This window comes from Ctenopharyngodon idella, chromosome 23 (genome assembly GCF_019924925.1).
Source record: "Ctenopharyngodon idella isolate HZGC_01 chromosome 23, HZGC01, whole genome shotgun sequence".
NCBI classification, from domain to species: domain Eukaryota; kingdom Metazoa; phylum Chordata; class Actinopteri; order Cypriniformes; family Xenocyprididae; genus Ctenopharyngodon; species Ctenopharyngodon idella.
Genome location: NC_067242.1, coordinates 23316728 through 23342414, shown reverse-complemented (window position 1 = coordinate 23342414; position 25687 = coordinate 23316728). Strand labels below are relative to the sequence as shown.

The 25687-nt window shown below is 37.2% G+C and overlaps 1 protein-coding gene across 2 annotated transcripts in view; it reads left to right on the top strand.

Annotated features, from left to right (window-relative positions):
* Nucleotides 1-25687, top strand: part of gnal (guanine nucleotide binding protein (G protein), alpha activating activity polypeptide, olfactory type) — a 150174-nt gene that overhangs the window by 8083 nt on the left and 116404 nt on the right. Inside the window, exons 1-4 of one of the 2 annotated variants that reach the window (XM_051882746.1) lie at nt 1708-2175; nt 2364-2436; nt 3159-3213; nt 3352-3471. In XM_051882746.1, coding sequence (XP_051738706.1) covers nt 2037-2175; nt 2364-2436; nt 3159-3213; nt 3352-3471 — 387 coding nt within the window. In that variant the 5' untranslated portion in view covers nt 1708-2036. Of the gene's footprint in view, nt 1-1707; nt 2176-2363; nt 2437-3158; nt 3214-3351; nt 3472-25687 lie in introns of those variants that run through there. The other variant, XM_051882747.1, reaches the window with a different exon arrangement.

The following is a 25687-nucleotide window of genomic DNA, read 5'->3' as shown; positions in this document are numbered from 1 at the left end:
TTATTTTTAGTTATACACAGTGTTGTGCTGTAGACAATGTTATGCAAAGTAAAAACGTAGTTTGCATGGCATCCATCTTATTTGCAATGTGCCATTTTCCCCCCAAGACATATCTGACATTAGTTTTGGAGCATTGAAACTTTAGCTTGTTATCAACACAGACTATCTTCTGAGGCCTGTTCCATAAAATGTGCTAAGAAAATTGGGGATTACAGTCCGAAGTCTGACTTAAATTAGCCTAAAAAATCAGTCTGGGTTAAAGCATTTCCATAAAGGACAATTTAAGTGTTCACACATTCCCACTATTTTGACCCAGGTTGAATGAGTCAAGATCATTTGATGTGCACACTATTCTTAAGCAGCCCTAAAGGTCGATCATGGATCAAATCGATCCACCAAAGCAAACAGCATATATATTTTGTGCTGTTTAATGTGTTTGAGACGTGGTGTTTTCCTCAGTGCATAACTTACATTTCACAGGTATATTGTCCATCTGTAAATGTTGGAAAGTCATGGAAAATTTCCATTTTGCTGTCATGAGTATGCAAGGCTTATGCAATCGAGTCTCCACTGAACTTCACAGTGAACCAGCGCTGCTGTGCACATGCTCACCAAATGGAGATCAATAATTCTGACTAAAATATACATTTTGCTAAAATATTTGTTGTTGGACATTAAATGTGGCTTATGTAGAATTTTAAAACTACAAGTAAGTGTATTTTATGATAGCAGTAACTCTAAAGGAACTATATTGTAATGGGGTAAATCAAATGTAGCCTAATTACAAAGCTCAGATGAGTTAATGTGTGTTCCTCTTACCAGTTAAAATTTCGTCTGTGCTTTTATTTATTTTCATTTTTAAATTTAGTGATTTTAACTTCTGCTTTAAAAAGCATTTTTGTATACTGTAATTTTCTAATGTTCTACTAATAACCATAAAAGGTACTACAGCTGCCAGAAACAAAACCAGAGAGAAATGTCTTCATATATTTAAAACAATCTGATTGTCTGTGTTCTGTATATTTATTTTTGAACTGAATAAGTTGTCAGAGTAACTGAGCTTAAGCTATGATAAATTTGCTTTATGGATCAAAATAAACTGACAATAAGTCAGGCTAACTAAAAAAAAGAAAAAAGAAAAAAAAGCCTAGCTTATTTTACAAACTTGGTTTATGGAACAGGCATCTGTTCTCTTTTGACCTCAAAAAGAAAACTGGGGCCAGTTGTCATACAAGAAGTCTCTCAGTGTATTTATAAGTCTAAATGAACCTAATTACAAAAATTCTTACCAATATAGTGGTATCCCTGCTATCACTATCACTTTTTTTTTTCAAAACAGAAATTGACATATACCATGAGAAATGTGCACTAGAGTAAAAGTGTTACAATTAACCTTGTTTGCCCAGAAGAAAAATAAAAGGTAGAATGAAATCAACATGTTGCTTTTTGTTTGTTTTGGAAACACCAGTAATAGTGAAAGATAATTAATAGAATAAAACTGGAATGGCTATATATTGCATTTTTTTTATGTTTTGTTGTGTTGTGAAGTATTTGTTGTGAAGGACTCTGTAACAAACTCACTTATGAATGACGCCTTTAATGATGAATGATTGCATAAGCTTTAAATGCAGTGATATAGTGGGGATATGAGAGGCTGACCTGGGATCAGCAGGTTGAGTGTGGAGTGTCACTTCCTGTAAGTGCAGAGAGAGGCAGTGCTGAGTTAAAGACACAAACACAGACACATTACAGCAAAATAGCGAGAGAGAGAGAGAGAGAGAGAGAGAGAGATGATCTGAGCTTCAGTCGCTTCATGTCTGATTTTCATACATTGATCATGAATATATCGAGGAGATCCGACTGAATCTGTCGCTCGGGTGTGTGAAGAGGTCAAAGCGAAACCTTTTTTTTTTTCCGTGGCGGACGGATTTCTCGCCCTATTTATCAGCCTGATAAATTTTAAATAATCATTATAGGAGATATTTGAGATATAATTATTATTTATTGTGTGTTTGAGGAGTAAGAGGCTTTTGAACATGGGATGTTTGGGCAACAGCAAGACAGAAGATCAGCGCATCGACGAGAAGGCGCAACGAGAGGCGAATAAAAAGATCGAGAAACAGTTACAGAAAGAGAGACAGGCGTATAAAGCCACACATCGCCTGCTCTTATTAGGTAAGACAGGAATCTATAACTGATACATTAATAACAAAACAGATATGTGTCAACATCATCTGATCAGAGATATGGATATATCTTCATCATCATCATCATCATGGAGGGATGGATCATTTCTTCATGGCCCTGGAAGAACTCATATTTAGGCTATATATTATCTCATGACTTTTTTTTATGATTTTAAGGCGCTGGGGAATCCGGGAAGAGCACTATAGTCAAGCAGATGCGGATCCTGCACGTCAACGGCTTTAACGCAGAGTGAGTGTGTGATTATTTAACGTTATTTACTGACACTGGGCCTTTACTGTGTTTATTATAACGGATGCGGCATCCATGTATGTTGAGGATGTTAGAATGTTGACGGGCTTCAGATGTACGCCTCTGCGTCCGGTGCGTTTTTATGGCTGTCGCTAAACCTAGTGAGCTGCCTACCTAGACAGCATTTTTGGGCATCATAGGCGTGTGCAGCATTTTTGGGCCTCATTTTTGCTCATCATAGACGCATGCAACATTTCCGAGTCTCAAATTTGAGCGCCCACCTATACAGCAATTTGGGGTATAGGTGTATGCAACATTTTTCAGCATCAGTTTTTGGACTGCGTACATAGACGTACATTTTTTGCGCATGCAGCATTTTTGGATCTCATTTTTTGGGCTGCTTACCTAGACAGTACCATTGGGCCTTATCTCAAAGACAAATAAAACAATTAGATAATAACTGGATTGATTTTATATAAGAGTTAGGTGCTGTTATTTCAATGTTCACTATCAGGATGAGGTCACACTGTGTGCAGAATGTGCTCTGTTGTGGCTTATGACACCTTATAACCACAGTTTGGCCTTTGATAAGGCCCACCTTTGAGTAATATTACAGTCACATTCCTAATTTATGGAGAATTATTATGACACTACTAATTTTAAGATTATGTCATTCATTTTTTAATGACCGTTTCCTCCTATTTTCCTCCTCTTCTGCTCAGAGAAAAGAAGCAAAAAATCTTGGATATCCGGAAAAATGTTAAGGACGCCATTGTGGTAAGTCATTTTTGCGAATAAAAATTGTGTCCAGTTTAATGTTTTTGTTTGGTCTCCAGCAGTTTTGTCTAGCTGATTAATTTGGTTTAATTTATCCCATGTTCATCCTGCTTTTACATCTATGTTTCTATTTTCCAGACGATAATATCTGCTATGAGCACCTTAACACCCCCTGTGTCAATCGCCAACCCGTCCAATCAGCCTAGAGCAGAGTACATAAAAAGTATAGCTCCACTCTCAGACTTTGACTACACAGAGGTAAGACACTGCATCCAAATCTGTTAACATAAAAGTATCTGGAAAAGTTGAATCTGGAAGACATAAAAGTCTTTGGACAGAAACCTGGAATGACTGATTACACTGAAAGGGTATCTTATAGTCCAGGGGTTGCGAACGTTGGTCCTGGTGAGCCACAGTCCTGCAGAGTTTTGCTTCAACCCTAAACAAACACACCTGAACAAGCTAATTAAGGTCTGAAGTTAGGAAGCTACAGGCAGGTGAGTTTTTATCAGTGTTGGAGCTAAACTCTGCAGGATCTGATAATCAGGCTGATATTGGGCCTGGTTATTATAGAAATGTTGGTTCTTGTGTTGTTTAGACGGTAGGTCTTTGTAAGTGTTTTCTCATATTTGAAGTGGTGCACAAATTCCCTTTTAAATGCAGTCAATGATTCAGGCACGAACTGCATGATTTATTTACTCTAGTAGTAGAGAACTTCTGCCATAGATTCTTATATGTCCTTTGTCAATGTCTGCTCGTGGGAGGTGACATAGATGTTGGCACTCAATAGCCGCTTTTCCATTGTCGGGCCAGTGCGAGCCAGGGCTTTCAACGGGCCAGGCTGGGCTAATTGCCTCGGACCCGTAGCACTGAGCCCAAAACCACGCTGTGTTTTAACCGTCGGGCCAGAAGCTTCGCAGCACTTCACTAAAACCCGCCCGTAACACGCCTCTCTGGAACAACGTCACATAAACAAATCATTTCACCAAGAAATGAGAAAACTAATCAAAAAGAAATCACTGAAAAGTGGAAACTAGTGAGATCGCAAAATGAACACAATAAAAATGGCCGTTTGTTGGCATTTTTGTTGTTTAGACTACTTAAAGATTTAAAAACCCAAGCATCAATGTTTTACCTCAGTTTTCAATAATAGGTGATACATTGATCATAATGAATTAATTTGTGTCAAGATTGCACGTTAGTCACAGAAATAAAGTGGTATTTGCCGTTATTTCACAAAAGAAAGAGGACAAGTTGTGTCTGTTTCTGTTTATTTGTAGTCACAGGACAGTATGTTTACATCACATTTAGAAAGAATGATCATTTCTACAAAATTTCCACCAAAATACAACCTGAGGAGCTTTAGCACTCTCCAGTGACAGTCCCAACAGTTATATTTTCAGCCAGAAAAACAGAGGAAAGCTCCGGAAAAACCGGAGTTGCTTTATTTTATGACATATGCGTAGCTGAATAGATAATCCAGTATAAAGAGACGAGACGTAAGTTACCGACTGATAAAATAAATACACGATTGTGCCTATATGGTTTGTCTGATTTCTTCATGTGGTCGTATTTACCACGTTTACTATGGTAATGGTTAGCGCGCATAGTCTTTTGCAAGCATATAAATATTTCTGCCTTTTACGGTGATCAGAATCCACATCAGATCACAAACAGAAGGTATTTCAAACACTTGCTGCTGTCTGAAAGTGAGTTTTGAGCTAAAATGTTTTTAAGTCTTTTATGCTGATGTTAGCTGTTAACCTATATGAAATCATCCGTGGTGCTGCCGTCTCCAGACTCAGATAAACTCCGCCTTTGTTCGTAACCACTCCCTCAAGCCCGAGCTGGCCTGCTTTGGACCAAGGTATTCGGTGGGCCAAAAAACCCTGGCCATTGGCCCCGAGCAAGCCCCAGAAGTGACAGTGGAAATGCGACTGGCCCTGGCAAGCACTAGCATGCCCGCTTTTGGCCCGACAGTGGAAACGCGGCTAATGTCATAACTTTGTGGGTCCTTTGTTTTGGTATAATAGGGAAGATCACATTATGTTAAATTTATTTAATACTTTTTTTTTCTTTTTTCAGTTTCATGAATTACAAATAAAATGGTTTAATTTTATGCTATTTGACTTTTTAACTAGTCACAAAGCACACACATTTTTGTTAATTCTTATCAATAAATGGTAAAGAAAAGCTTTCTTAATGGCTTAATTATAAATGAAATTAAAAAAGTAAATTTGTTTGTAGTCATTGACCATGTCCACATCATTCTCATTCATGTACTTAACAGTAACACACAAGTGAATGATGGCCAACACATTTTTTTTAATTCTTTTAAAATACTGAGTCTCCTAACTCCAAAAGCATTTTTTTTTTTTCAATAGTTTGACAACTGTCCAATAATGATCAGCTACAGTAGATATTATATGTTTAGTGGAATAAGGTATTTAATTAATGGATTAAAGGGTTAGTTCCGTTAAAAATAAAAATTCTGAATGAAATAATTTTTCTTGTCATTCCAAGCCCATAAGACCTTTGTTCATCTTTGGAACACAATGAATATATTTTCAGATTCACTCATTTTTTGTTAATCCATTGATAGTCTACACAGGCAAAACTTTGACACGTTAAAAGTACAAAAAGATAATCAACACATCAAGTGGTTTAATCCAGTGAAGTTTGTTCTCTCTTGTCAAGCCTGCATGGTTGAGTCTCCAGAAGCCTTTTTTTAAATTGCTTGATTCACATAGATTACTTTTCAAGGTCTTTTTGTACTTTTTGATGCATCAACGTTTTGATTGCATGAACTTTCAATGTATGGACATAGTTAATGTTAGAGGTGGGCGATATGACCAAAACCTTTTATCACAATCTAAGTAATTTTATATCACAATAACGATATATATCACAATATAGTTATTTTTGCTTTAAATAAGGTTTTCATGATATAAAAAAAATTCAAGAAATTTCATAATTCTTATCACCATTTTCAATATCATTAAAAAAAATTAATACTAGCCTAAAAAAACTTTCAAGCTTACTGAAGACAAGTAAACAGTGGTAAAGAAAGAGCAAAGAAAAACTACAATAGAGCAAAGACACAGACAAAATAGACCTACCTGAAAAACTTCAAGCACTAGAAATACTACATAAAATGTATAAAGTAATCAAATGTATAAAAAACAATGCATAGTAAATTAAATATACATTTATTCTTATTAAAGCAAGCAGTGAGAGATTTTCTCTCTTTTTTTGTTGTTGTTGTTGTTGTTGTTGTTTGATTAGCATTAATAATGACAGCAGGTAAATTTGGGTGCTGTCCCTTTAAGATTGACTATCTATGGCCCTCTAAGGCTTGAGCATCTATTATGCTCAAGCCTTATCTTTCACAACTGTACCTTCACTTAAGACATAAATGGCTCTGTTTACTTGCAAAACGTGGTCACTTTGTGTATTTAGCTGTGTATTTAACTGTTTAAGCCCAATTAGGAGGCAAAATGCACTCAGTTCAGTCCTCACGCGCTCTATGAGCAGCGGCTTCATGTCGCGCGTCTCTCAGACCAGTGTTGCCAAGTCCTTGGTTTTCCAGGTTTGGGCACTGTTGTGGTTTTTCATGTCCGCGGGTTGAATCGACCCAAAATAACGTGATATTTAGCCCCTGGAATGTGAATTTTACCAGGGGAGCCCCTCCAAAAACGTGAATTTTACCCCCCGGAACGCTATTTTTACTGTGGGACCCCCCCTGAAATGCGATTGGGCTAGTTTGAGGAGCAGTTGGGCAGGTTTTTTTGTGAAAACCTGGCAACCCTGTCTCAGACAGCGCTGAGAAACAGTCTATTAGAGAGCGCGCGCATATGCTGAAATGGGTTGTCCTTCGCTGCTAATTGCGCTTTAACGGTTTAAAACCACTTGTTTTTAAACCGCATTTGCTTAGCAATGATAAACTTTCGTGACCGCGCAGCATCGCAACCTCACGTGAGCGTAACCGCGACAGAGATGATATTCCAAAATCTCTACCCGTTGACAAATTTCTACCGGCTAATCGTGTCTACCAGTTTATTCCCCACCCCTACTTATTGTGCTTATTAACACTTCAACATCAAGCACGTCCCTAATTCGCAGTCGCCTTCGGAGAGAGGCAGGTTTCTGTGCGCACACTTTGGCAGTGTGCTAGCCAGCACAAGTGCTGCTGCTGCACCGAGTTCCTTTTCAGGTTATATTGCGCTTATAACGCTTTTTAACATCAAGCGTGTCCTGCTCTTTATGTTCTCATTCATGCATTTCATCACTCTGAAGTGTCAATAGTGCAATATATTTACAAACTTCGATATATACGATATAGCAAAGTCTCTAACGATAGATATTTTATTTCGTGGTAACAATATATGTCGTCATATCGCCCAGCCCTAATTAATGTAAATAGTTATGACTAAGTGGATGAAGTGGCTTCATTCACAATATAGTACAGCCTCAGTTGTCTACTATTTTTACGACATGGATATTAAATAGTTAAAATATTAAGACTTTTTGGCCACTTAGCACAGAGCATGGGAACAATCTATTTTATAATATTATATTTTCATTTAGAGGACCTTAATGCATTAAAAGTGAATACAAATTTTCGAAAAACAGCCTTAACATTATACAAGATTGCCCTTAAAGGGTTAGTTTACCCAAAAATGAAAATTCTGTCATTAATTACTCACCCTCATGTAGTTCCAAACCCGTAAGAACTTTGTTCATCTTCGGAACACAAATTTAGATATTTTTGATGAAATCCGAGAGGTATCTAACTCCTCCATAGACAGCAATTTAACCACCACTGTCAAGGCCCAGAAAGGTAGAGAATGACACAAAAGAGAGGATATCGTTCAATAAAGTCATTATCTTTGTTTTGTTTTTGCGCACAAAAAGTATTCTTGTAGCTTCATAAAATTAAGGTTGAACCACTGCAGTCACATGGACTATTTTAACGATGTCCTTTAGTACCTTTCTGGACCTTAAAAGAAGTAGTTAAATTGCTGACTATGGAGGAGACAGATACCTCTTGGATTTCATCAAAAATATCTTAATTTGTGTTCTGAAGATGAACAAAGGTCTTACGGGTGTGGAACGACATGAGGGTGAATAATTAATGATACAATTTTCATTTTTGGGTGAACTAACCCTTTAACATTACAGTGTTACTCAAATAAAATATTGCTCATTTTATTCAGAGGAGTTAAAGTATTCTCTACAGGGAGATGTTTGTGTCAGTAACAAACCATGTGGCAAAACCTTACATTTTGTTTGTGGTTTGTTTAGGATGGGAGGCCTGGTTATAACTGTCTCCATGACCTCACTCCTGTTTGCCTCTGGTCAAATGCAATAAGACCATTTTGAACAGTGAACAGTTTCCATATTTGTCTCATGAACCTCAAAGCAAATATATCCTCTCATTTGCAAATGTGTTCATTCAAATTGTTGTGGACTCAGTGATATGGTATACAAATAAACACTCATGAATACATGTTATGATGATTAAATTATTTATGAACAGATCTTGTGTAATTGCTGATATTTATGCAAACATTTACAGAAACTTTAGCATTATTTTAGTGTTTTTCGCGTACAGTTATCCACAATGGAAAGACACAGACCATGAGTTTAAAAAAAAAAAAAAAAACTTGCCAGTATTAAGTCTAGACATAATATTAAATATTCACAATACACTATAGGCCTATTCACTGATATTGCTGGTGAAATTACATTATGCAACATTGTGATTATTGTAATGGTTTTAATTTGATAATTACGTTTCCTAAAGATCATATCATTAGAATAGTTGGTTATACTTTATATTAAGTGTCTTTACCCACTAAGTACTTAAGTAAAAACAAACAAACAAACAAAACAACAACAACAGCAACAACTGTTCTTACTGTGTTCATGTTATATTGCAAACCACTTTTGCTGCTATTGAGGTGGGATATGGCAAGTTTGGGCAAGTTAGGGCAAGTTTGGTTGTATGTTAGGTTTAAGGGAGAGACTGAGATTTCCCTTTTCCATGTCAAAGCATTCTGTAATCACTTGGATCCAGCTTCACTTCGTTTTTTCCATTTAATCAGTAGTAAGAGAAATTTGCTCTGAGTGATCATGTAGCAAGAGAAAACATAGACATTCTGACTTTCAAAAAAACCCTTGTCACTTCAGTCAAATCTGCTCTTTGCACTGCTTCCACTTAGCAAATCTAAAAATCTAATACCAAAGCAATCAATGTCAAAGATGAAACTTCCCAGTTTTGTTATACTCTAAATTATCATATATATTTTGTACCGCTGCTTGCTCAATGAAATTGGATGACCAGAACAAATTGATAAAGTGAAAAATGATTATAATTCTTTAACTGTCAGTTTTGTGTTCATTAGTGAAAAACAACAGAAAAAATATGCCTTAATTATTTGACTTGATGATCTGTAGGTATTTTTACTGTAGTTCACTTTTGAATGTTTGAATCTACCTGTTACCGATGGCGGATAAGATCACCATTTTAATTAATTTCTGAATGATTTAATGATACAAGCAAATACAAAATTATACTGTATGTACGGCCCAGTCATATCATGCTATAACACGTTTCAAAAATAATTTCTTATGGAATGGAGAATATTTCGCATGTAAGAACAGATGTACACAGTCAAAGATTTTAATAGTGAAAGATACTGAAAGATTTTAATAGTGAAAGAGCACTATGTAATGCACAAGGCAAGAGTTTCAGCTATCGCTTGTGAGAAATTATGGATGATTTCTAAATAGATGCTTCTTTCAGAGCCAAAATAGTTTGTGTTTAGTAACTAGTGCTACAGGGGAGATGGCATGAGTGTGCACAGCCACGTGTGTGTGTGTGTGTGTGTGTGTGTGTGTGTGTGTGTGTGTTTGCTGCTGTTACCTAATTAAAATCTCTTTCTATTGAGTTGCAGAGAGCGGTCGACTGTCATGAGTTTTATAAGGCTGATTCGATCAGAGTTCAAAAGTGGCAGCCAGCTGACAGAGGACAAACACACACATAGATCTCTTTAACATTATTGGACTCTTTTTCTCAGCTGTTTCATGCAAGATGATGTTGATTATGTCATTGGTACAGATGTTAAACAGCAGTGAGTTCATATGGGCTGTAAACATTGGGCCTCATTCATGAAACTTGTATAAAAAACTCTCTTCACAAATGCATTGTAAATATCAGATTTGATAGTTAAAAGTGTGTACATTAATTAATTTCAATAATTTGTAAATAGGGCGCATGCACGCACATTCATAATTAGCATCATCACTGTCTATGAATTACAAATATGTAAATTACATGTCCAGGAATGCTATGGAAACTTCTGGAGTCTCTTCTCAGGTTTGGTATAAACGCAAAATACACTAATTGGCCATTTGCCTTACAAAAAATATTCAGTTATATAATTCAAATATTCAATTCCAGTGTGTCCACCTTAGCATTTTTAGCCAGCTGAAAACGTCCAGCTGTGGGCGATTTAGAGTGCTGGAGGCACAGCGTTTTTCCAGCCGAGAAGCTTTGGTTGCTATGATTAGTGGTCGACAGATATTGATTGTGGCTGATGGCCGATATAAAACCGATATATTTATAATTTATATTTATTTTAATATTTAATAATTTAGAAATAAAAAAGATGAAAAATTAACAATCTGTAAAAAAACAGAATGCACTTTATTGATTCAGCTTTTTGATTCTGAAATCCTATTACAGTATTTTTCACAAGTAAAGAAATTGTTAAAAAAAAAAAGGATAAAAGGAAGTAAACACTGTAACCAACAGGGCATTCAGTAATCTGGTAAGTTTGTGCACACTAGGAATCATATTTTTTCAAATAAAGACAAGGTAACACTAATTTTACATACAGCACATAGTGTGTAGAGTTTAGTTTGAAATCAAGGGTTTAAAGTTGATTGTGGGTCTCTAGTGGCTGCTGAACTCGTGTCCACATTCAGTTTGCACAGACCAACCGTTATGCACAGAATATAAGCTTTCTTGCAGGCTACAAATGCACACTTCAGAAGAAGTCTGCAAGGTTTGTGAAATGAAATAAAGATTTGTTTAAATTATATAAATGCGTATTTGCTGAATGCTGATGGTAAATGAGAAAGTATTATAGTGTTTGATTTTTTTATTACTAATAATAAAAATGCAAAGGCTATAATACGTTTTTCGTACACAGTTTACTTTGTTTAACAGTTCTATCCATCGTATTATCTTATTCTGTCCTATTAGATAGGACTGTTAAACAGAAAATTTTGAAATTCGAACACATTCATAAATCTGAACATTTATGTCGGAACAGCTTTATAAACGATTTACATAAAAATTCTTTCTGCTTGTGTTTCATAAATGAGGCCCATTGTGTGTTATTAATGAGAAAGACAGTTCTGCTCTTAAATGACTAAATCTTGTTTGAGTTGCAAAGAACATTTTTTTTGGAGTTGTGTATATGAGTTGATATGATGGGGTTTGTGCATGTGTGTGTGTTTGGGCCACAGTGCTGTCTCCATTAATTAGGCTCTTTATGTAATGGTATATTGATTTTTGTTAGTAAACATGCTGGCCCAGCGCTGGGCAGATAAGAGCAGAGGGGGTTGTCTATCCTTCTGAACCAAAGCATGTGTCTGCCAGAAAAAAAAAAAAATGCTCAGTGAGGGCGGGATGAAAACATTGGTAAAGAACTTTAACATCATAATGAATCCTAAGCTAAAAGATAGGCAGTGCATTGTGTTTGTGACACTTTCATAATGTCATACATACTGCAACAGTAAAAACTGGACAAAAGGAGCATGAGATGAATTACTTAATATTGACATTTTTCTTGTATTGTAGAATATAAATAAGCCTGTAAATCTAGAGAAATCTTGTTAGATCTGCATGTTGTGTATTTTCAAAAATGAAAATTCTGTCATCATTTACTCACCCTCAAGTTATTCCAAACTTGTATGCAGAGATTGGCACAAATACATCAAAAAGTATTTAGTTACAAATTACAAATACATATTCATCAAATGTATTTAAATAAAATACAAAATAAAAACATTTTTTTTAATAAGTAATTTGTAATTTGAAAATACAAACAAAATTTACACGCAATCATTTGAAGTGTGAGAATAATAGTGGAGTTAGATACATGTAAGAGAGAGTTGCTCTTAGTTGCTATGTATAGCTAAAGCATTCGGAAAGCACTAACAACTATTTAACAGTAGCAAGCAAGAAATAATACAGAATTTGAATAATCAAATGTAAAAACACTGCACAGTCCTCACTGTATGAATTAAATATAGATTGATGATCCTTATAAAGATACTAAAGTTATTCAGTCAGGAGCAGTGAGTGATTTTGTCTTGCTTGATAACATTAATGGCAGACAGCAGCAGGTTTATTAGGCTGCTGTCACTTTAGGAACGAACGCACAGACGAACGCACAGACCGAATGTACTGACACACATCCAGTTTTCACCCAAACGGTTACATTAATTTAAGACACGACTGACTGTGTTTTCACCTGCAATTACTCATTATGTTAATTTTTATTACTTGACCCATCCGTCCATGGATTATCCGCAGTGCCTGCGGATATAACTGCGAGCCAAGCATTACCAGACAGGGCACGTCACGCTTTAGATAGCAAGTCAGTTCACAAGTTCTAGCCATTTGCGTTAATCTTCTGTCCTATAATGACTTTCAGTGTGTTACAAGCAGGGCGGGGCGAGAACCGTGAGGGAACGGCGCGAGGCCGGTGTCGTGATTGCTAAAGAGCGTCACCTGTGCTTGGCACCGGTCTCGTATCTCTCACGGAAGCATAAAATGAGGAGCGACGACAGTGAAGGACGAGAGAGGCCTGGGTTTTATGTTATGTTTTATTATGTTTGTGTGGCCGGCAGTCGGCCGTGAGGGACTGCCGGCATTTTACTTTCGTTTTGTTGTTTATTTTAAATATTAAAAGCGTGTTTGACGTTCGCCGGTTCCCGCCTCCTTCTTCCCGTATATACGAACTGTGTTACACAGTGAATAATATCTGACAGTATATTTTCCTAGATACTTTATCTTATAGCAGTTTGACTGAGCACAAAAGCAGCTTCTTTACCTGCTTCTGACCTTGTTGAGCTTGCTGGAATGGATCCAACAGGATGTGTCACGTGATTTGCTGGCATCTAGCCAAAAAAAAACTGTGATAGGCTATTTGGTAGTCCTATTAAAGGCAGGGTAGGTGATTTGTTCCAGAAACATTTTTTTTGTTATGCTAGTTGAAAGTCTCTTCACATCCTGATAGCAATCACTAAGTTAAGTGGTCGAAATATGTATATATCATCTGTAGAAGGCGTAGAGCAATAAAATGTTCGTCCAACCATTGTATATTTAGTCCGAATGCAATGATACAATGTTCTACCTGCCTGTCAGCATATGTATTTTCATTCCAGACATCACACATCATCAGCGCTTTTCATGCTATGTAGAGTTAGACAGACGTTGATCACAAGCTCTGCAACCAAAACAGCAGCTGCCTTTTATGGTGCATTCACACGGGGCGTCAGCGTTAACGCTCCTCATTTACTTTGAATGGGTGACGTCATGCGTTGCCAAACTGAATTGTGTGTTTCGTTGTGCGCTTCACTTGCGTTGCTCACGGCAAAAGTTGAAAATAGGCTTGTTCGAGATGCATCGGCGCTGCGCAGACTGATCGGCGTATGACATCAGAGTTCTGCGAGAACGACTGGACAGCAAATGTCTCCTTATGCTTTTGAATCGCTCTTGCGGTACTTTTATGTCATAAGCCGATCGGTATGCGCAGCACTGGTGCATGGCGGTGCCCCGTGTGAATGCACCGTAAATCCCAAAGTATAGTTCACTTTTTCCGTGTATGTGAAGTAGGGTTGTCACAATATCCATAATATCGTAATACCGCGCTATTGACGAGCCAACCACAGAGGAATGCAAGAACCGCAGCAACCGCAATATTTGCGTTTTCTTTTTTCGCAAGGTTATGCCCTTCTCGTTTTACACTTTTATTAAATAAGTTAGTAATGATAACAATGTGTACCATGGTGATTTGTACAGAAGCTCCGTAGATTTGCACTTAACAAGCCTAAACCGACAGTGAATGTGAGAGAGATCAACTGAGCACGTGTGATTACCTGCCACTGTCCTTCAGGCCGAGACAGATATGTTCGTGAGAAAAGGTTGTCATGTCTAAGGATAGTGAAATCTCTGTCTTAGCATCAACACATTACTGGTCATTGCAGGTCGCACATGCACATTTAATTGTTTTTGCAGTAATTCATTTATCCACAAGGTGGCAACCATGCCTTGGGGGCGTCAATTCACAAGAAAAAGAAAAACTGCATAAACAGAACAGACCGATGGAGGCCTACAAAGACGAGAGATTGTGCAAAGAGGTTAGAAAGTACTCTCATTTGTAAAACCTTGAATTTACTGGAATTTATGCATTTCAGTGGCAACACTATCAACACCAAAATGAATCTGCAGCAGTCAGGTGGTACAGGTCTGCTTTTTAAGTTGTTTATGTTCATTATTATTGTAATGTTATGTGCTTTGAGACATGAAGTAGTTTAACGCTTTCTTTCATTCCTGAAACAGTTCCTGTTCAACATACCTGTCATTTCCAAGGTGTTTGCTTTTTCATTTTATCATGTTCATGTAGTGTAGCTTGCTGATGTTAGTACAGCACTTTCAGAGAAAAACAGTTTGAAGAGACTTGAGAAAGTTTGAGTCAGCAGGACTCCGTGGCATCTGGTCCCTGTAAAAACAAAAACAAACAAACAAACAAACAAACTGTGAACATGCTGATCTCAGAAGCAACTATGGCGGTATCTAATTGTGAAGTTTTTGGTTAAAATTGTTATTTAAAATTCACAAAAATATAAAGAACACCAGGTTTGTTGTGCCCAGGGCTCTGAACCGGTTCAAGGAACGAAAACGAAAACCGGAATTTTGACCGGAACATAACCAGAAACGGAAATGAAATCAAATTTAATCGTTCTGAACAAAAACGCTAATTTGAAATGGCCATTAACCGGTTAATAATGTTATTTTATCGTTCTGTTTAATATTTTGATTTGGCAGTCAACCAATCACAAGTTCAAATATTACAGCCTATGCAAATGTGACGCTGATGCATCCAACGTGAGTGAAAAACCCGTGCTCAGGCTCTAAAGTGTGTGAAATGCACACGCTGACGCACTCAGGCTCAGCTGTCAAGTCATCATAGGTTAGGTAAGTCACAATGGCAATGCCCTGGAGTTAGTTTTTCCGATGATATATGTCACCAACCGTCAAGCATTAGGCCTACATTTAAATGAAAATGAATGTCAAGTAATATGCAGCTTGTTGTGCGTTTTGAAACCAGCGAAAATTGCAAGATACGTAATGTAAAACATGAGTTCACACAACCTCACATCACGCACATGCAACGCTTCTGTGAACGGAGAAAACAGAATAAAACTATAGGCCTACATAACACATATAAAATAAAAGGGAATATTTAGGCCTATAGGCTACGCAAAAAATTAAATAATAAGGTCTACAGATTAACAAAACGTAGTGGTTCATTGTGGCGCACTCCAAAGATCCAGGAAAGGAAACGGACATTCTGCTTGTTTTCGTTATTCGAGTATCTTTTGTAAATGTATGAATTATGTCTTTCTTTTACCTGTATGACCATAAATTACGCAGTACAGTTTACTCTCTTAGAAGGAAGAAAAAAAATCAAGTGGTTGCGCCGGCGCCTCACGCGCGCACACACAAATTCTTGCATTGCTTACTGGATATCGCAGCCTGTTAAATAATTAAAATAAAATACAGTCAACCAAACATATAAAACCCTTACCCTGCTCAATTCAATTCTGCAATAGGCCTACAATCTGCCGTTTACCACCCGTGATCACCGCCTCACTGTGCTGTTATGTGAAAGTTGATGTCGATAATGCGAGTGAAGTAAAAAGCTTACATAATAAATAGTTTAGCATTCATCTCGAAAATGGAAACAGTTGGATTCATGCCGAATGAGAAAGGTAGGCTTCAGATTCACTTTAAATTAATTTGTTTAGCATCTTATTTGGTTTTATTTCTAATAAATAAACCTGTTTCTTGCCTTGAATAGCAATAGAAGCTGGAATGGTGTTAAAAAATAAGATTTTTTTTTTTTTTATTCGTTTTGGCTTGATGTTTATTTAGCCTGAATAGGCCAGCTGTTAACTTTAGAGGTTTTGTGGTAAAATAAAATAGGGCAGTTTTGTTCAAAATTTATGTTTACAAACATTATAAACAAAGCTATGTAGGCTTGGCTATTTGTAAACATTTTACTTTATTTAGCTACCAATAAATTACATTATTTCTGAATAAATGCGATGTATACGTGACTTATCTTATCTTTTTTCCTCTCAGGAATAGCGTCTGTATTTTTAACCATGCAACAAACATTTTAAAATATCTTGAAAAAATACTTTAATTTATAAACCGTGGTTTTTCTTTTTGTTTAATAGGTTTACATTAGGACAGAATCTTGATATAAAGATAATTGTAGGCCTATTGGCTAAGACGGCACTCTTTGTTTTTTAATAAATAAAATGCTGTACGTATTATTATTATTATTATTACTATTATTATTAAGTAGGCTAAATGCAAACAAAAAAAAGTTTAAAAAATAACGTTATTAACCGTTATTTTTTCTGATCAAACCGGTTTCGGAACGTTTATAATACAGAAGAAACGCTGGAACAGAAACGTTAAAATACAGATTCTGCTCGGAGTGAAACAATTGAATTTTTTTTTCTTTTTTAAGCCCTGGTTGTGCCTACTTGTAGGGCTGCATAAAATAATAATAATAATAATAACTAGATTTGTACATGGTGTTGCAGGTGGAACTGATGTCAACCACAGTGAGCCGAAGACTCCCAGGGTAGATCTGACAAAATTAGAAACCATGGCTGATTAGGGCTGTGACGGTTGGCATGACAACTGCGCCACCGCGGTCGTGGAGTGTCACCGGCGGTAGTGTGACATATATATATCTCAGAGGTGGCGTTAACCGAATTTTTTTTTTTTTTTTTTAGCAGTGACGGAAAAAATCTGAAGCCCGTCCGTCATTTTGACAGAATACTGAGGCTGATGTAGCTTGTAAATGTAATTCCGACCCCTGTCCAGTTGGTGGTGAGTGCGCTCCAGTTTACCTGCAGAGCGCGAGTTCAGTCTCCAAAATAAAATGATGCGTTTGATTACACACCGGCGAGCACCCAGTTTAAGTCCATTTTATAATAATAAAGTTATAATACTTATACTTACATAATTAAGTTTCTAATCCAGTTCGTTTTGTTTTAAATAGTTCGTTTTGTTATTTTTTACTGACTATCAAGTTTATGGTCAACGAATGGCTTTTCTGAGGTATAATGTTACGTGACATTGTTTGCAACACTGACTGAACTGACAATTTCGGTAAGCTACTGTGTCTTTCAACATTTTTTTCTGATTTTCATTCGTGTTTATTTTGTTCTGTAAAGAGGAAAGGATGATTGTGTTCACTCACGATCCGTGACAAGTGTTCAAGATGAAAACTGAAAAGTGATGCAGTTTTTGTTCAAGTCCCCCCCCCCTACAAATCATAAAGCACAGAAAGGTTAGCGTTGGCCACAAGGGCCATAACACGGCAGGCAGGGAGCTCAGAAGTGCTCTCCAAGGCTCTGACTGGAACGACAGGGTATCCAAGGTTGACTTCTGTGGTAATCTTACGGGATACAAGAAGTTTGTAAACGACCTCTCTGGTTGTGTTGAGGCAGGCAGACAGTTCAGGAACAACCTCTGCAGTCGCGTCAAGGCAGACTGAAATCCCAGGGAGGACCTTCGTTGATGTATCAAAGAAGACAGGAAACTCAGGAGTGACCTCCATGGTCACATCAGGGCAAGCAGGAAGTTCTTGGACGACCTCCGTGATCACATCAAGGCAAACAGGAAACTCTGGGATGACCTTCGTGGTTGCATCCAGGCAGACAAGAATTTCATGGGCTGAAACTGACACATGGCTGAGCTGTGGGGCAAGAGTGGGCTCTGAAGCATAATCATAGGCTGTGTATGGCCCAAACACACAAAATGGCTATCGCCGTAACAGGGAGTACCGAGGACAAGTAAACAATCTCTGGGTCAGACAGTGCAGGCAACAGAGGGCTAGAGAGTGCTGAGTCCGATGGGTTAGATGGCGCTGGTCTAGGGATTCCGGCTGCTCGCACCGACATCAGCGGTGTGTCTGCCAAACAGGAAGCCAGTCTCCAAAACCTAGGAAAAATCATGACGACTGGGAAAAACAGATATGGCGTCCATGACGACTGAAGACTCTGGCGAGGCACCCGTGAAGGCTGGAGGCTCTGGCATTGCGGCCATCTTGTCTGAAGACACAGGCGTAGCGGCCATGACGGGACGAGACACTGGAATGGGGGCCATGATGGGACGAGACTCTGGAATGGCGGCCATCTTGATCGGGGACCCTGGAATGGCAGCCATGTTGTGAAAAGACTCTAGATTGACAGCCACAGGACAGGAGGATACAGAAAACACAGGATTGTCAATCATTAAAACAGGACATGTTGGTGACCAAGATGGGCCAAGCTCCGTGGCCATCGGAGCTTGATGCATGGTGCCCTCCCCCAAAAAATGTCCTCAACCTCCCCGACAGTGAAGGAGGATCCAGTTAGCTGGAGGGCAAAATCTAGGAACTCACTCAGTGATCCTTGAGGACAATCACGGATCAGTGAGAGCATAGTCTGGGAGATTAGTGAAATTGGCAATACCTAGGAAGTTCTGAATGTGGTCCTCAAGCAAGTGAGTTCCCTGACGAAAGCAGACGAGATGTACTGCTGGATCCATTGTTGGTGTAGTCTTCTGTCATGAATCACTGCACCGAGTCTTGGCTGAAGATCCAAATGCAGTATTTTATTTAAGGGTAATGCAAAGAGTAGTCAAAAGCAGGCAAATTTCCAAACAAACCAATCAAGATAATCCAATTCATGGTAAAATTAGTGATGGGACGTTTGATACCGGGGTTCCGATGCTCCGACGCAGTTTTTTTAAAGCACTATTGTATCACACACTGTACCGATGCTTGTATTGAAATGACAATACCACGTGATTGATGACGTTTGAAGCTTTGAATGTCATGCAGTATTGGAAAGTCGGGACAGCTGGTTTGAAAAAATTGGCACTTCACCTGATGCATAAAAGGAAAATGCATTTAATCATGTTTTATTTCTAGGGTCTCAGAGACCCCGAACAGAACATAAGGGTTAAACAGCTCACCCAAAATAGTTTTCAACTGATCAATATGTGAATCCATTGCAGGCTACACATGACACGAGTTGTGGTCTCATTGTCACAAATTAATTTAATTTAATTAATTTAGATGAGATTAGATCAGATTAGATAGAACTGTATTGATCCAAGACAAGAGTAATTCCATATGTCACGGACTTCCAAAGCTTTGTTTGGTCACATGCTTTTTCAAACCCTAGATCTGCTCCGCAATGATTTGTTAGATGGTGGAGAAAGTCTGACCACCAGATGTCGCTAATGCACACTGTGTTAAAAGCTTCGAGTAATGAACCGTTTTTCAGCACAATTTGATGAAAGCCTCAAATGCTACAGAAAGCCTTGGTTTTTCATCACTAGGTAAAATGCAAACAACTAGGCAGAGGAACAAAACACAGAGTCCAGTAAATCAATACTGGAGCTCAGACACGCAGTGGTAACAAGCCCCGATTTTGACTCGCCGACAGGTTTTGAGAAATCGCAGACAAATGCCCGAAATCACAGGAAAATCGGTGCTCGTTCACGCGAGTGACAATCACACAATGTGAACTATCAAAGAAGCGATCTGAGAGAATCGCCAGTCGAGTCACCAACACCCGTGAGATATTTGGCATGCTAGATATCTGGACCTGTCGGCGATTCAAAGTCATGCCGTGTGAAATGTGTTCTGACTGAAAATGACATCGGCGATGATCTATAGCCAATGAGAGAGCAAGATACAGGGTAGCGAGAAGTTCGTGGAGGAGTTATGAAGATATAGACCACAGAAAGCATGGCTTCGGTTCAGAAAAGGGTTTCTTCTCGGTCTATTTGGAACCAAGAAATTGAAGAAAAATTCTGCCACTGGCTCTGATGTCTCTGTAGTGGTTAAAGATGACATAATTCGCATTTTGCATATCTAACGGGCGATCTTTGGTCTCATAAATCTATAATTTGTTCCCTGGCAAATCATTTTGGCTGAAGGCAAAGTGACGTTTCATAACTTTATAGGCCTATATTTGGGCTATTTTTACTGTTGTAGCCTACTTAAGTGCTAATTTTGTACCTTTGACTGAATTGTTTGCTGTATTTCTTGTTGTATATCAGAGATGTTCACAAGTCTTTTATCTGGAGTCCAAGTCAAGTCTGAAGTCTTTAAGCTGGAGTCCGAGTCAAGTCTGAAGTCTTTATCACTGGAGTCTGAGTCAAGTCTGGAGTCTTTTGTCACGAGTCTGAGTCGAGTCTTTAATTATTAAAAAAAAAAAAAAAAAAAAATTAAATCCTATTTTTTTTATCCTAGTTGTATTATATAGACAAAATAATATGATCTAATATGATCTTTCTATCATCTGTTTTGTTTTAAATTAAGGTCCTATGGTGTAGGGGATAATGTACATCCAGCTTGTTACTTTATAATCCATTACAATGTACAAAACAATTGTCCTGGCAACACGAGTAGTCATTTTCAATACAATTGCTAAGCAGATGCAAGATGGCGCCAGTGAGTTACGGTTTGTTATACAGCAGTTTGTTATACAGCATCGTTATTATTGACGACAGTCATTATCAGAAAATATCAAACCTCGGATGTCAATAGAAAACTGTACGCATGTTGATTGCGATACATTAAAATATAAGCTTTAGGTAATAAATGGATTAACATCTCTTTCTATCTCTCTCTTATGGACACACATTAAAGGGTTAGTTCACCCAAAAATGAAAATTCTGTCATTTCTTACTCACCCTCATGGCGTTCCACACCCGTAATACCTTTGTTAATCTTCGGAACACAAATTAAGATATTTTTGTTGAAATCCAATGGCTCAGTGAGGCCTCCATAGCCAGCAATGACATTTCCTCTCTCAAGATCAATTAATGTACTAAAAACATATTTAAATCAGTTCATGTGAGTACAGTGGTTCAATATTAATATTATAAAGCGACGAGAATATTTTTGGTGTGCCAAAAAAAAACAAAATAACGACTTATATAGTGATGGCTGATTTCAAAATACTGCTTCAGGAAGCTTCGGAGCGTTATGAATCAGCGTATCGAATCATGATTCGGATCGCATGTCAAACTGCCAAACTGCTGAAATCACGTGACTTTGGCGCTCCGAACCGCTGATTCGACATGCTGATTCATAATGCTCCGAAGCAGTATTTTGAAATCGGCCATCACTATATAAGTCGTTAGTTTGTTAGTTTGTATAAGTCATTAGTTCGCACCAAAAATATTCTCGTCGCTTTATAATATTAATATTGAACCACTGTACTCAAATGAACTGGTTTAAATATGTTTTTAGTACATTAATGGATCTTGAGAGAGGAAATGTCATTGCTGGCTATGGAGGCCTCACTGAGCCATCGGATTTCAACAAAAATATCTTAATTTGTGTTCCGAAGATTAACGAAGGTCTTACGGGTGTGGAACGGCATGATTATTTTCATTTTTGGGTGAACTGACCCTTTAAGAAAGAGAAAAGCTGCATATACTACAAAAATATTGATAAAACGTAGTGCTAGATTTAAAAATTGTTCATATTTTAACAGACTGGCAATCCAAATGAGCCATGCAGCTACACCACAGTATAATAGCTAGCTGTGTGAGTTAATGTGACTAACCTGGATGTGATGTCTCATAAAATTTGATGTTGTCGTTCTAGTGTCTTTAATTGTTTTCCCGCATTCTGTGCATCTAGCCGATCTGACACGTTAATAAACCCAAATGTAAGAACATATGGCACTGCGGCTCCCGTCATGCTTCATGGGACTCTTGTGACATTTTGGAGTTTACCTGCAATACACGGACATATGTAATCAAACTCTATGACAAGAGTCCGATCTACCATGACACATAAGGAAATATATGTGACGCAGATAAAACCATTTAAACAAAACACAAATTCTTTATTTATTATATGAGTAGTTAAGGGTAAAAGACTTGAGTTGTTTTTAAAATATTCACGAGTCTTTTGTGTCGAGTCAAGTCTGAAGTCATTTCAGGTTGAGTCCGAGTCAAGTCTGAAGTCTATTAAAATGCGACTTGAGTGCGACTCGAGTCTGAGTCACTAACTCGAGTGCCCATCTCTGTTGTATATATTCTTATACCTTTTATACTTTCAAAATGGCTATTATTGATCATTAAAACTGACATTTAACAAAAAGAGACAGCTGTGTTTTATGTTATAGGCTATTTCATTTTATCACAGTGAAGATAATCAGAGTATACACATATTGCCTGAGCCAGGCAGGGTTGTTTTATATGCCGTTTTGTTATAAATACTATACATGCAGTGAAGATAATCAATGAACGCATTGCCTGAACCACATTTGTGAGGCTATTAATATGTTTAAATTTTTTTTTTTAAATAAAACGAAAAGAGGCAGAGTGGTGTTTTATTACACATTTCGTTTTATTGTGGCCTAAAATATACAGAGATAACTGGAGTAGCCAGAGTGAGCTGAGTAACATTATCAAGTACTGCTGTACCATTTGCAGAATCACCGGACTTGCGTCCTCCCATCCTTGTGAGTCTGTGACTTTGCATTGTTTCCTTATCACTTCTTGCGTGCGTTTGTTTGTGAGACGTAGTTTGCGAACCAGGATAAAGTTGTCGGTGATTCTTCCTATTGTAAAATTATATTAAAATTATATAAAAATATATTGCATTTTGCTAATATGTTTTACTTAGGATTTTATATGTTTTAAGCTTTAGCAAATTGTTATTAGCATGTAGGCATTCCATGCTAGCATGACTGGCATGTTGGAAGTTCTGTTTGCTAGCATAAGTCAAATGAGCCAACCACAGTTTCTGTACGATGTTCTGATGCAGAGATATAGGTCTTGCTAAATGGTCTTGCTAAACCCTCATGTTTCTATGACATTTCTGTCCAAATATATCCTTTTGATCTCTTTGAATATAAGTCTTTGGAATTTGTTGCTAGGGCGTGGCTTAATAGCTTCACAATGATCCTGAAAGACTGATTGGTTGCCTGAGTAAAATGAGCCCCCCCCCCATGTTTCTATGACACTGTGCTGCAAAGGTATCCATCAGGGCCTTTTATTATGGCAGTCTAAGGAATCAGTTGCTAGGTAGGGTTTTGATGGTGAGGAAATTTCCCCACTGTTTAATAGACGTGTGACAACCCCAGTAATACTGGTATTACTGGGATTGGGGGGTTCCTCTTTTGCACCTTTTAAAATCGCTAATTTGAAAGCAAAAGTAAAATGCGCATGGCCGCACGGGCATTCATAATGGTTTTAAATTAATTCATATGGAAGTTAAGCTTCCATAAGAATGAACTGAAAATGCTCAGCGCCAGTAGACACGCACCATTATGAATGCCCATGCGGCCCTGCGCATTTTACTTTCACTTTCAAATTAGCGCTAATTCGGGGGCGGCAATTGCTTAAATGGTGGGTTCATTATTATTCTTAATGAAAAACACAAGAACTACAAGAACACAACTAATCCTTTTCAGGTTAGGACCATTTATTTGCTGCTTGCTAACCTAAGTAAAATGATGCCTCATTCATAGGTCTACTACAAACGGTGCGGGATGAGTTACACGCCAAAGTTTGTACAGAATAATAATAATAATATATAAATAATATGTATGTAAGATAGTAATAGCGTGCTTCGCCTTTCAGGCAAGCATCACAATAATGATAATTTTACTTTTAATAATAATAAAACTTTTATTTTTTGGGTGGGGAAGTGCAGGTGGCCTATAACTATAAATCATTATCCCCCAGTTTCACAGACAAGGCTAGTCCTAGATTAAAATGCATGTTTGAGCTGTTTTAACTGAAAGTATCTTGTACTGACATATTTTAAAATATGTCAGTGCCATTGTTTTGTCTCAAGATGCAGACCAGCAATGTGTTTTTCAAGTGAACGCTTATAAAAGCTACTTAAATGTCTTAATTGAACTAAGGCCTACTCTTGGCTTAGGCTAAGCCCTGTCTGTGAAACCGGGCCTATAAATGTTATGCATGTTTAATTCATACTGGAAGCCGAAGGGCACCCTCACGCAGAAAGTCCAAATATGCCTCACATAAGTAAAACAACATGCCATTCAAGGATAACCTTAAAACAACTATCACTGTAGCTGAATAAAAAGAAGACAGAAATGCTTTGACTTAACAATAAACACAAGACTGTGAGAGTATGTGGTTTATCTGTGTTCTTCAAGTCATCCTGGATAATTTCATAAGAATAATTATATTTATGATGTAACTCTAATCAACACAGCATTAATTTTATATAGAATATTCGGTAACACTTTATAATAACTGCACACTATGAAGCATTAGTTAAGCATTAGTAAATAGTCAATTCATCATTAATAAAGCATTAATAGACATTAATAAGCAGTTTATAAATACAGCTATACATGCTTTGTTCTTGATTTATAATCATATCTATATCCTTTATAAAAGCTTTACGAGGCATAAATAATCTTCACTTTAGATAAGCTCACAAGAAAAGTTAACTGACCACTACTAAATGTTTTATAACTACCTGAATTAATAATGAATTACAGTAGGAATATGTGTTAATAAAGCATTTATTAACATACTGAGTAACTATTACTATTTGTCTAAATAATAAGTTGCATAAATGTACGTTTAAATATTTTATTAATCATTTACTTACACTTCCTAAATGATCTTATGAACCACTGACAACTCCTAAATAATAGGTTTGTAAATAATGTAATACATAATTTAGAAATGATAAATTGATCATTAATAAAGTATGAAAACACAATTATTCAACACATTATAGATATACTTATAAATCAAGAACAAAGCACTTATAGCTGTATTTATAAACTGCTTACTAATGTTTATTAATGCTTTATAAACGATGTATTGACTATTTACTAATGCTTCATAGCATGAGTTATTCTAAAGTGTTACCGTTGTGGTCACATTACAGATAATGAGGCCAGGCAAGGAAAATTTTACCTCTCGTTGGTTTCATACAGATTACATAAACAGAGAATATTTGTTTTCAATATGACTTACTTCATGTAAAAGTAGACATGAGGATGAGAAATGAACTGAGCTGATGACATCACTGTTTTCTCCAGAATTGCTTTATAGATGAATTGAACTCATTCCATAATTGAT